At 34.3% G+C, this 14,431-nt stretch overlaps 1 protein-coding gene across 1 annotated transcript; it reads right to left on the bottom strand.

Annotated features, from left to right (window-relative positions):
• Positions 1-877: 877 nt before the first annotated feature.
• LOC115227007 (cytochrome P450 2J6-like) lies at positions 878-14,368 on the bottom strand (the record flags this gene model as incomplete). The annotated part of the gene is made up of 7 exons (XM_036498478.1): positions 878-1,429; positions 2,202-2,408; positions 2,932-3,028; positions 6,460-6,596; positions 8,986-9,142; positions 11,128-11,254; positions 14,143-14,368. Coding segments are annotated over 7 exons (1,130 nt in total), but the record flags the coding sequence as incomplete, so codon positions are not given.
• Between the last annotated feature and the right edge of the window lie 63 nt (positions 14,369-14,431).

Below are 14,431 nucleotides of genomic sequence, written 5' to 3' on the forward strand. Positions count from 1 at the left end.
GATTAAATAAGTACCAGTTATGCACTGGTGTCGATGTAATCGACTTAATCCGTTTGTGATTCCTTGTTTGTCCCCTCTGTGTTTAGTCCCTTGTGGGTAGTAAAGACATAGGTATATGTATGTGTGTGTATACATACATACATACATACATACATACATACATACATACATACAACATACAAAAAAAGTACCCTGTTGTTGATGTTGAAATTCCAATGAAGGAACTTTGGATGTGGGTTAGAAGCCGGCTCTTTCTCTATTGGTAAAAAAATCTTGAAATAAAACTGATAATTGGTATACATACATACATACGTGCATGCATTCATGCACACATACATACATATATACATACGTATATCGTACATGCATGCATCCATCCATACATACATACATGCATACTTACATACATATATGCATGCATGCATACATACATACATACATACATACATACATACATACATACATACATACATACATGCATGAATATATACGTACATACATACATACGTACTTACATGCATACACAAGCACTCAAGCTCACGCGCACATTGGCGCGCAACAATGTCTCAGACAAACGCAGCTTCCATAAAAGACTAAAAATATTCATCGAACATTTTGCAAATAGCAACGAAAGATCTTTGACAAAAAAACAAAAACAAACAAACAAACAAAAGCAAAACAGACGATTGACTGTTTAACCAAGTTAAACAAACAATCTATTAGTTAGTTGGATTTCTAACCAATTGACTAATAAAAAAGGACCGGAATCGAGCCAGTATGTGTGTTATTACTCCTTGCATAATGTCTCTCCCTGGACACAACAAAATTTCTATCAACACACGAAATCACAAAAAGAATCTTGCAAAGCCAATACAAAAACGAAATGATAATTTATCTTATAGTTTTATTTGCGTAAATTATACGAAGGAGTATACAGGAATTAGCAACATAAAGAAAAGTGTAACTCAAGGAAATTACGAAGGGAAAGGAAGACATTATGACCACCATATTTCTCGAAAGTTTGTCTATTTCTGTTCTCTATATATCATGGTACATATCCGCAGATATTCCTTTTGATATACCAGCATACATATATTACCATGTGTGTCTATCTAATAATATTGTTGGAGAACTACTATGAGTGAAAGCATAGAGAAATACTATAATTTACTATCGCGGATCTGCCAGTATTCTACGAAGAAAATTTTCCCCTACTTTCCAAAAGATATCTTCTCGCTATCCAAATTATATCACAATGGTATTGCACGGATATCATCATTTGTTGGGACATAAACGAGGCCAGACATGTTGCCCTCTACCGTCATTGGTGTTTCGTAAGGTTTTTCCAACTGAAATTTCTGTAAGATGTTTGTAAAAGCCAGGAAAGCTTCCGTATTGGCTAATGACATTCCTGAACACATTCTTGGACCTACAAATAAAGCAGTAGTTATAAATTAAACAACACACACTATGTATGCTAAATATGTATCATATACAAGTGATAAAAATTAGATAAGTCGTCATTGATTTTAGTTAGGTGTGAATATGTTCTGGCTGTTATCTCCTACACCCTTTATATAGTCGAACAGACTTCCAGTCATAGACACACACGCCCTGACAATAGTCAGATGTTAAAAATGGATTTCCAGAAACTACAACCATCCTGAAGGTACCCCGTGTATTCAAGCACACGGGATTGCCTTCAAGATGACTGTTAATATAAAGGGAGGTAAATGTTTCCCATAGCGCGAAGTTATAAATTTGAAATTGAAATCGAGGAATCAAGTAATTTTATTAAAAATATGTTATTAAATGAATAAGATAAACAAATCGAGGCTTGCTCACAGAAATAAGGATATATCTCGGGAGAAAAAATGACCAAATATTTGTTTAGAGAATAAATATTCTATGTAGCGTATTTAGTGGACCATTGATGCTTATTTTGTTGAAGTGATGAATATCAATACGCACTTAAATAAGATTTGAAGTAGATTGCTGTTTTATAGTGTCTCATTTTTACTAATGTCAAACCAACTCTGGTGATTCTACAATTCAATAATTAAATCTCCCCTTAACATACAGTTTTAAAACAATCATTAGATAGTCTAGCTGTAGATCGAGGCAAATGTTGTGTTGGTCACGATTGGGAACCGTTTTATTATAGATATACTAAATCATTAGAATCTATTTACAATACTTACCCGAACCGAAAGGTAAAAAAGCCTCATTTTTCTTTAACTCATTATTTTCATCAATCCATCTTTCAGGACGGAATTCCTCTGGTTTATCCCAATAGTTCGGATCAGAATGAGCTTCCAATATTAAGAATGAAACGAGAGTACCTTTTGGAATATCATAACCTTGAAGAGTTGTTTGGACTTCAGCGGTGTGTGGAATAGTTACAGAAGCTGCAAAAAAGAATCTTTGTAAATATTAACAGAGCCCAAATTAACGATAATCTAAATTAAATATGTTACTATGGATATCATAATAACTTTGATGTAATTATTCTGTGACACCTTTATAGGCATTAATTAATATGGAGTTGTATTGAAACAGAAATTTCGTTCCGTAACACTGTTGCTGTAAAATTGGGTATTAAATTAGTCTGTGTCGCAACGTTAGAGATCTGAGCTTATGTAACACTGGATTGACGAAATGTTGTAATGTAACAATACAGATTAGAACTGAAAGAGAATTGATCATGTCAGGAGGAGTTGACTTTCAGGGATGGTATAACCAACAAAGTTTGAGATTATATTACAAAAGTGCTTACTAACAATAAAAACAATGTAAAGCACAAGGAAAGTATGCCATTAACACAGGGATATAAACGTTTTGGGGCGAATATCATTGGCGTACTGATTCAAGTTATACATGAATAACAGGAGATATCGTTGTATTATGAAAATTGCATGACGGCCTTCTTACCAATTGTCCCAATTCTGTGAACCTCAAAAAGAGTTGCTGCAACGTATGTCATATGTGGTTTGTCTTCCATTGTAACAGGTCTGGTCTGATTGGTGATCTGAAATAGATAAGCATTCACAAAAGACTTAATTCATAATACATACATACATACATACATACATACATACATACATACATACATATGTACGTGCGTACATACATACATACATACATACATACATACATACATACATACATACGTACGTACGTGCGCACATATATATCTCTTTGAAAATCGAAGTAAAAGAGAATATCTATGGACAACTGCTTCGAAATTTCCAGCTTCTGTATCCAGACTATGAATTCATATTCATACTAATAATACTTGGAGCACTAAGTTTTGTTAAAGGAGAATGTGGATAAACAGGGATTTTCAGAGAGAGAAATCGACCAGCTAATTCGTACATTACAAGTGGAATCTGTAAGTGGAACTGTAAAAATATGCAACACTTTTCTCAAGTTCCAAATGTGAATTTGTCTATGTTAACTACATCCCAAAGATGGAAACTTGTCTCTTTATTGACATAACCCCCCCTACAACCGTTAACAAAGTTACCATTATTGTATCATGTGATATACGAAAACTCTATACCACGATCCCGCACCAATATGGACTGGAGGGAATAAGTTTCTGGCTAGAAAAATTCCATCATGAAATCCCAGACAGAAGTGAAAATTAAAATTCATCCATAAAAACAACGTTTTTGAGTTTAATGACAATATTTATGAACAAATATCTGGGACAGCTATGGGGGCAAAAGTCGCCCCAATGCAAATCTAGTCATGGTATACATGGAGTTCCAGATATATGAACAATGTAAATTAAAATACGGCTTGGATTTCCATAAATATTTACTAGAAAACTAGAAACGCTACTTATATGACTGCCTAATTTTGTGGACGCCCACATTTGACCAACTTACTGATTTCAAAATCCAAATTAACACCATAAACAGTAGTATCAATTTCAGAAATAGTAGATTTTATCTTAGTTTCTTTTGCATATTTGCTTTTATACTTACGTTCGGCAGTGCTGTACAAAATTTTGTGATATTTGGACATTTATTTATTAATGAAAACAAACACAATTTTTGCTTGTTATCTGTTGACGAAATAAAATCATGGCCTCCATGACGTCAACACATACACACATACAGAATACACACACATGTCATGAATGTCATGACGTGTCAACCAACATAAACAGACGCCCGCTATCTGTGACATATCCACACACATAGTTTTCGCGCTCTCTAAGAAAGTTTTAATAATTTAGAAATATTTTTAACTGAATGCTGTTTCAAAAATGTAAGTTGTTTGTACAATAAGTGTTTATATTTTAGCTTTCATTAAACAGACAATATTTTAATGTGTTTTTTAATCATTTTCAAGTGAGTGACGATGCTTCGCTTTGACTCTCAGAACTGTCATTCGGAGTTCGTTAATTTACGTAAAAGTATTTTTTTATTTACTTTAGTTTTAAAGTGAAAGCGAGGAGAAAGTGAAAGAAATATGTACATGAAATAGACGTGTGCTTGTGAAAGAGAGAGAGAGAGAGGGGGGAGAAAGAAAGAGAGAGAGACGGAAAGAAACAGGAAGAGAGAGAGAGAGTGAGAGAAGGCGTACATATGCGTACATCTTTTTTAAATGTACGTGTATAAGTGTTTTTTTGAGATAGAGAAATAGAGAGAGTGAGTGTGTGAACGTGTGTTCTCATGTGTAAGTGGCACACACACACACACACTCTCTCTCTCTCTCACCCACACACGTCCATTTTATATACACGTTCATGCATCATTCATTTTCTCCTCTCTTTCACTTTAAAACAAAAGTAAATATAAAATTTCTTACAGAAATTAACGAATAAAAACAGCTGATCTGGATGAGAGTTCTGAGAGCCAAAACGACAATTCTGAGAGTCAAAGCGAAAGAATACCCCAACGGAATACCATTACAAAAATTTTTTCGAGTGCATTCAGCGCATCTCAGCGCCAAAGATTTGGCTGCTATTTCTAGCACGCCCTACTACCACGTAACAGCTGTTTCCGGTAATGGACTCGAAATACCGGTTAGGTGGTAGTAAGGCATGCAAGAAATAGCAGCAAAATCTTTCCATTTCTGGATAAGGAGCCGTTTACGCATGATTTCGATGCCACATTCGTTGAAAGCATGCAAAATAACCCATGTTATTAACGGTAAATATATGATTTTCCTTCTCTTATACCAAAGCTATCAACTAATTATTCTTTTAATATCCTGCTAAATCTCCCTTCTCTTAAAAAACCGTCTTATTATTTTCTATTAATTTTATTATTATTGTTTCCCATAACTATTAAGGCTCCATTTTTAAATATTCACTTTGCTTACTTGAAATGTGTCGAGGGATTATCGTTTAACATGGGTTTTTCTCTCGCCTAATGTTGTAGCTTTGTATCTACATTAATTTAAAACTTGTTTATATTAATGCAGATATGTAAATAATTTACTTATTATATAATATAATAAAATGAATTATTTTGGTGAAATATAAGAACTTCCAATGGTTAAATAAACTTCATGTTATTTTCTCTAGTTATTTATAACTGTATACACTCCTAATGGTTTTCTCTTGTATCGTATTCTATATCATGTTTTGTAGAATGCTACAGTAAGGAGCTGATCTTATGAGTGCCATCGGATTAATTGAATCCATACGTTGTGACTTAAATTCATATATATATATATATATATATATATATATATATATATATATAAATAGTTAATCCAAACATGAAAATACAAAGAGAAGACACAACAACGCGAGGACGTGGGACAAGTATGGTATTATTGGACGCTCAGGAAAGAAGGAAAGAAGGAGGGTTTAACATTTCGAGCGGAGTTCTTCGTCAGAAACAGGAAAAGGAAAGATCCAAAGAAGGGAAGGTGGAGGAAAAAAATCGCCAATGGTACACACGCGGTCACAATTATCTATATATATATATATCTATATATATATATATTATATATATATATATATATATATATATATATACATATATATATATATATATATATGTATATATACACACATATATATTTATATACATATATATATATAATATATATGTATATATATATATATATATATATATAATATATATATATATATATATATATATATACATATATATTTATTGTAGCATCAGTAAATAGTTCTCAATCCAACTATCGTTAAATATCATTTAATGACGACAGGTGTTGTACGTGAACTACTTGAAATTTCATACCCGATTAGTGCAATCATCGGACAGGCCTGTATCGCATATTATACATGATCCAGCGATCTGGCAAGCTCAAACGATATGGCTACTCTGTGAGTAAACGCGAGAAAAATAGCAGAGGACATTAAGAAATATTTGAAAGGAAAAGAAAGTATAAAAATTACACAATTAATCTATCTTCTCAAACTCTATTAACTATTAAAAGAGGACAAATATATAAATAATTTACCTGTACAATTTCTTCTCGACACTTCTCCTGTACATCCGTGTATTTGGCCATACAGACAAAAGCCCAGGTAAGATGGCTAGAAGTTGTGTCGGTTCCAGCCAGAAATAAATCGCAAATTGTGTGGAACAAATTCTCATCTTCGATGTAGAAATGATAATTAGATTTAAAAGCATAATAATTGTGCATAATTATAGAAAATAGTGAATAAATTAATGACAATAAGGATAATAACTGTCCCAAAGAAGCATCTTTGGTAAAATATATTTGCATCAGTTATGTTCAACTCGTTCGAGTGTAATCGGACACGTTAAGACCAATCACTGCAGAAATACCCATTTGAAAATATTCTACACTTTGATTTGCCTAAATAAGCATTTTGTGTTGGGCTATGAGTGGCATAGATCGTTTCGGCAGCGTGGTCAACTGAGTTAGTTTTGGCAGAAGATATATTTCAACGATACAGAAACGCCTGCTCCCTCTTAGCCCCCAACAAAATTTGCATGTACAGGAACTGAGGTGGTGATTTTTTTACTCCTGGGACTAGTTCTGAAGCGATAGGCCTTATCACGTCCAGTTACACTCGAACATTTCAAGCATGACTGTACACGAATATACAGAAATAGAAAAATATATCAAACTATCATCAGTTAAAACTCCTTCGGCAGGTTACTTGATCTGAAACCACGTTTTAAGTGGGGATCAAACATTTTACGAAAGGGATTTAAAAAATTTACGAATGCACAAAATCTCTTATATAATAACTTTGGGGATATTTCCTTATATTAGTGCCCGATGTTAAGTTTTTAAATGTCCCGTGCTGCTTCGTCAGTGATAAATGTGGCAAAAAAATAAATGAGATACTTACTCATACCCATGGGTATGAGTAAGTATCTCATTTATGGGTATGTGTAAGTATCTCATTTATTTTTTTGCCACTTTTATCACTGACGAAGGAAGGGTTCTCACGAACTAACCCTGAAATCGGTCCGATATAGTAATAATGGAATTTTTTTAGAAATTTCTGTCGGCTTTTTTTCGAGTAGCGTGCGTATTATGAAAAATTATATGGTAATGGATAATATGTCCAATTTTCGGCATATTTGGCATTAGAAATTTTTTCGTTTGCCCTTATTTATAAGTTTTATATATATATATATAATATATATATATATATATATATATATATATATATATATATATGTATATATACACAGACACATATACATATATATATATACATATGTGGATATATATACATAAAAATGATATATATTATATATGTATTCTATTTCCTCAATAGGAAGTACGTAGAAGCGTTTCATAATTTTTTGTTAATCAAATAATTGCATTGTTGAATTATTCTTTTAGATCAGTATTTCTCAACGGGGATCTCAGGGGAGAGATTCAGGGAGTCGCTGGCGATGTATCGTGATGATCAAAAATCCGGCCTGCTAAAATTTGGTTAAAGTGATTCAAACTGCAGACTCAACGCAAAATGGTCACGTTTAATTCAAAGCGTTATAAATATTATGAAAACAATTGGCATGTGTTCACAAAGTCCAAACGATTAATACGAAAAAACCATCCAGGCTACATCCCGAAAATTTATTTCTTGATTTTTAAAATTTTTCATGCAATTTACGCATGCTTGCACGCGTGGTGAACACAGTTCATGTCAAACAGCTGACTGAGTAAAGTTCACTATTAAATGCATGGGATAAGGCCTAAACAAACACATTATCGATTTTTGCACTTGCGAAATGAATTTCGGAACAGAAATAGCGCAGTTCAATTTTCATTCGCCTAAACTTTAAGTGACCCATTTTTGGTGGTTCTATGATTTGTTCGCTATGAGGAGATGTGCCGGGAAGTTAAACACACAGACACACAAGTTGAGTTTTATATATATAAATATATATTTCAAAAATGAATAGAAATAGCTTTTCTCATAATTTTCCCAAGTTAATTGAATATTTATATATATATATATATATATATATATATATATATATATATATATATACTAAGTAATTAAGGGTTTAGCAACGATTTGCCTCACCACACACCGAGTTTAGAAATAGCAGTCAAAGAGTTATAGCTATTCTTTCTACTAAAAGGGAGATCTCAGTAAATATATACACACACACACACACACACACACACACACACACACACACACACACACACACATATATATATATATATATATATATATATATATATATATATATGTATGTATATATATATATATATGTATGTATGTGTGTGTGTGTGTGTGTGTCTGTCTGTCTGTCTGTCTTTGCGTGTCTGTGTGTGTGTGCATATAAAGAAAGCATGTTTGGGAAAGGGAAAATTATATGGATTATCTATTATAGAATATTGTTTCTTCAAAATGATTTATAATATACCCTTTATATCTTTTATATTTTATTTTATGATTAAAATAATTCTTTTTGTTGTTAATTTCTTTTATTGACATCATTGAAGAATTATAAGAATATAATTAACAGCTCATACAAAACTCACCAGTTAACGTTTCACTGTTTGGTTCCTTCTCAAGCGTCAGCAAATACATATCAATGAAATCTCTTATGTTTTCAGCATTAAACGTTTCTTTATGTTCTATGATTTTATATTTTACGTAACTTCGGACCTTCTCCTGCTTCCTTATAACCTTTTCTATCTATAACAAGACAGTCAACAACAATAACAGTAACGTATTTGCCGAATTAAATGTTTTACAATATAACATTTTTTATCAAATAACACTTAATTCTATGTTTATATCTAGTTGGAGCTGACTTTCTTATTGAGTCAATAAAAATAAACACATTTATTCACCAATCTAACCACTATAAACCAGTTGGTAATAAAATTCTTTATTTCCAAACTACGAACTCCATATAAATTGCACACGGAATTACATTTAATTGTAAGATGAATTATTTATCTTGCATGGAATTGTTTTGAAGTAGGGAGTTATATATTCATATGTACACACACGCACACACACTAATAATAATAATAATAATAATAATAATAATAATAATAATAATAATAATAATAATAATAATAATAATAATAATAATAATCCCAGTGTCACTTTGATGGCATGCACTGCTCTCTCACTCAATAGTAATAATGATGATGATAATTCTTTCTGACTTCAATATGCTTAACTGGAATACCAGTGAAATAATGAAACTTGGTAGAAAATTCCGCAAGCTACTGACTTGTAATAAGATGCACCATCCAAAGGCAGTAGTGGATCGACTTTACCTTCCCAGAGCTCAGGGAGGACGAGGTTTGATCCAGATAAGACAATAATCAGATAAGACAATGTCCGGCAAATATGGTGTGTGGGGCATTCGTTTCCCATTCAAATGACTTCGGCCTTTGGATTGTCACCCTTGCTGTATGTGAGCGAGCATTATCTTCATGGAAGAACACCTTTCGACTTGAAAGCAAAGATAATCATTTTTCTTCTAGCGCTGATTTAAGCCGCTCAAGCTGCTCGCAGTAGATCTGTTTTGTTATAATTTGGTTTGGATTTAAAAGTTCAAAGTTTACTAAACCTTTCATATCCCACCAAACTGACGACAACTGATTACGTGTTTAGCTTGAGGTGCCGGAGTTTCTCCTTCCTCTACCCACTCTTTACGGCGCTTGAAATTTTTATATAGAAACCATTTCTCCTCATCAGTAACTATTCTCTCCAAAAAAAGGTTCATTCGTGAAACGTGACAGCAAAGAAGAGGAAACATTCGCGCTCTGTGCGCGATTAGATTCGGAAAGTTTGTGCCCCAATTCACTGACTTTCCCGATGGCACGCAGGTGTCGATAAATGGTTGACTGACCAGATCCAAGTTACAATGGGATTTTCTTCCACCAGGGTTTGCAGGACGTCCTCATCGAGCTCTACAGATCTTCCAAGATGAGGTTTGTCTTCTAGGCTTCAGTTTCCGGCTCGGAGTTTCTGGAACCACTGTTGACACTGGCTTACGCTTATTGTCCGATCCTCATACACTGCATTAATATCCCTTGCCTTTTCCGTTGCCTTCTTGCCTTTACTGAACTCATAAAGCAAAATATGCCAAATATGTCCCTTTGTCACTTCCGTTATAGATACGAAAAAGTAACGGTTAAAATCGAACTGCATTCTTTAAAACTTGCATTAAGAATAAAAATAATGTAAAATTGCCATCTGCTTTTACAGGTAAAATTACAACCTGCTTTTACAGGTAAAATTACTACCTGCTTTTATAGCAAGTTGATGCAGGCAGTTTATCCCTTTCGGCTTTGACATTTAGATTATGCAACTGAAAAATCTGCATTATTTATGGGGTTTTTTTCAATATGTAGACCAATTATAAAAATCTGAAAGACTCTCTCTCTCTCTCCTCTTCCCACAGCCTAATGAGAGGCGTTTTCAAAATAGTAGGGGTAAAGTCACTTTCCCTACTTAACAGTAATATAGATTTGAACGTAGTATATCCGCTTTCTGCGTTCAAGAGATGAAATAATTTAACACAAAATTCCGGCATATTTTTTATCAAGCAATTATCTTCAGAATATTCTGGAAACCTGGATTTTAATTTTTTTTTAATATACCCTGGATTGTAAAGTTGATTTAATATTCGTATTTTGATGTGAAGTTTTTATACTTACGGAAGAATTCCACCGAAAAAATCTGATGAATGGAAAGAAATTTTCTGGTACAAATACACCAATATATTTGAACACATCTTGAAAATGTTGAACGATCTCCTGAAACTCAGAATCACTGTATTTGATCCTTCAAAAAGAAAACAGCAAAACATCATACATTCATAGCATGGCCGCAGTCAAATGACTAAAACATGTAAAAGAATAAAAGAATACACACACACACACACACACACACACACACACACCCATATACTTTCAATAATAATAACGAGTAAAATTAATTAATTAATAATTCGGTATGTTAAAATAACTTTTATCGGTAAACTTATACAAAAATTCTATAATTATAAGCATAATTATAATTAAAGAGATGTAAAATTCCTATTTACTCACTTATTTCCAACTTCAGTGTAGTATTTCACGTATAAGTTTGAAAGTACTTAATAATTAAATACGCATTCGACCAAGCGATATCGAATAACTAATATCCAACAAACAGCACTTCCAAATTTATACGGACGAATAACGAATTCACACGTCTTAATTATAGAATTTATATATATATTTAAGATTGATGCCTGTTCACGTTGAAGGCGGGAGACTTGGTGACACCTGTGCTGACACAGTCAGAACATGGACAGATGTAGCGAATGACTGGTAGAGCGGAAGTGGCGCGAGACCGGGCTGTCATTGCCAAATCTGATGTCTCGGAGGTGCTCCGCGAACCACTCGGTCAAGCGGTGTCCCTTTTGACCAATGTACAGAGAAGGACAGAGGGAGCAAGTGATGCTGTAAATAACATTACTAGAGGTGCAGGTAAAGGAATCGGTGACGAATGGGCGGGCCATGAGTTGAGATTGAGTCACAAAGTCATGGCCGTCACTGCATAACCTGCGTAGACACAGGAATTGGGATTAGGGAATGGAGAGCTTGGTGTGGGTTGAGTGGGAGGAGGAGAAGTTAATGTAGGAGTGTGAGTCAGTATGCTTAGATAGAGGTTGCTGACAGAAATGTCGAGAAATTCGATGGAAGAGTTAGAGATAGTAGAGGAGAATTCGAGGTTAGGCTGAAAGGATTGGACAGAAAAAAGGAAGGAGTCCAGTTGTTCGCGGGAGAGTGAGGTCACGCCGATACAGTCGTCTATATAACGACCGTATAGCTCGAGAGTGAGACCAGTGAATTGTGAGAATATTTGGGCCTCATCGTAGCCAATGGACAGGTTCGCACAGTTGAGGCTCATTCTCGTTCCCATGGCCACTCCCGAAACTTTTGGTAAAACTCCACCGCGAACAAGAAGTAGCTGAGGGAGTGGAGAAGTTCAACCAGACGTGTGGAAATGTCAGGTTGAGGGTTAAGCCGATGGTCAAGGAAGGGTTTAAGCGCAAGAATTCCTTCGTTTTATGGGATCACCGTATACCGAGTCCTAATGTCAAAAGTGAACAGAATTTGAGAGGGTTGAGAAGGGAAGCTGAAAGAGTTAAACAGACGGAGAGCATGATTGGTATCGTGAATGTGTAAGGAAAGGGAAGCTATTAGGGGGCAAGGACACGGTCGAAGTATTTGGAGAACATTTCTGTGGGGCTGTTACTGGTGGAGACGATAGAGCGGCCAGAATTGTTAGGCTTGTGAATTTTGGAAATGAAGTAAATAGTGGGTGTGCGTGGGGTACGGACAATGAAGTTGGAGGCGGTGGGAGGAAGACAGGAGGAGGAAATGAGGTCATGAATAGTGGAAGACACAGTCTGTTGGTAGTTAGGTGTGGGGTTGGAGGGGAGTGGGCAAGAATATGAGAGGTTTAGTTCACTGATGATCTAAACAAACGGTACGGTGCGTATGTGCTATAACCGGTCATCCGTGAGGTTCGGTGTTCACAGCTAAGGCTGGATTTAGTGATCCGTAGTAGGCTTTCAAGCCTGCAGGTATATATTAAAGAAAAATGGAAAAGAAAACCAAGGCAGGACGAGTATCTCAGGTCATTAGAATATTTGATTGAAGTGAATCAAAAATGGAGAAATAGAAGTTGTTACTCCGACTCCATTTCTTATTCATCTTACTCTAACTAAATATTCTACATGAGATACTCATTCCGCCTTGGTTTTATTTTTCTGTTTTATATATATATATATATATATATATATATATATATATATATATATATATATATATATATAATATATATATATATATATATATATATATATATATATTTATACATACATAGATACATACATACATAGACAAATACGGAAGGAATCAAGAATATTTGCATAATCTAAACAAAATTGAACTAAGATAGATAACTCAGAGTGACCAATAGCATGTATTTGAAGAACATAGACAGAAAACAGGTATATTAAATATGATACAATATAAATTCATGCTTTCCTAGAATGATACAAGCTTCTAGAAAATGTGTTGGCATTACCAAAGAATAGAGAACAACATCTTAATAGAAAGGGAGATAAGCTCAAAGAACAAGAATTCTCCATGTATACACACAAACATACACGTTCACACACCCACGTATATACACACACACACACTTACATACACACATTCTTTTATTCTCACATTCTTTTACTTGTCTGAGACAGTTGATTGCGGCCATGCAAGAGCACCACTTTGAAGGGTGCTTTAGTCAAATAAATCAAACACAGGACTTATTTCTTAAGCCTAGTACTTATTCTTTTGAAGTCTTTTGCCGAACCGCTAAGTGACGCGGACGTAAACACACCAGCATCGGTTGTCGAGTTATGATGGATACACAAACACACACACAGACATACGCACTCAAACATATACATACACACGACGGGCTTCTTTCAGTTTCCGTCTACCAAATCCACTCACAACGCTTTGGTTGGCCCGAGGTTATAGCAGAAGACTCTAATCCAAGTGCTACGCAGTGGGACTGAACCTGGAACAATGTGGTTGGGAAGCAAACTTCTTACCACACAACTAACGCAAACACAAACATACACACCCATATATTTCTGGATCTGTACTGCTACTCACCTTTTACCAAATATGATATTGTATATGACACTCGAAGTGAAGAGTGGCAACTGTTTATTTAAGGAGAACGGTTTACCATTTTGAGATTGAAAAGCTTCGCCTAATCTCTGGGTTTCTAAAGATATCTTTTCTTCCAGAACTTTTTTGCCTACTCCTAGTTCCCGAAGTGCTGACATGGTAAACTTTCTCTGGTCTTTCCATTGTTTTCCAGAACTAAAAACGATACCTGAAACAATGAAAGTAAAAATAAGCTTTTCAAAATATCTTTTGTTTTGAAATATTTAAAACT

Source organism: Octopus sinensis, unplaced genomic scaffold (genome assembly GCF_006345805.1).
Source record: "Octopus sinensis unplaced genomic scaffold, ASM634580v1 Contig01205, whole genome shotgun sequence".
NCBI lineage: Eukaryota > Metazoa > Mollusca > Cephalopoda > Octopoda > Octopodidae > Octopus > Octopus sinensis.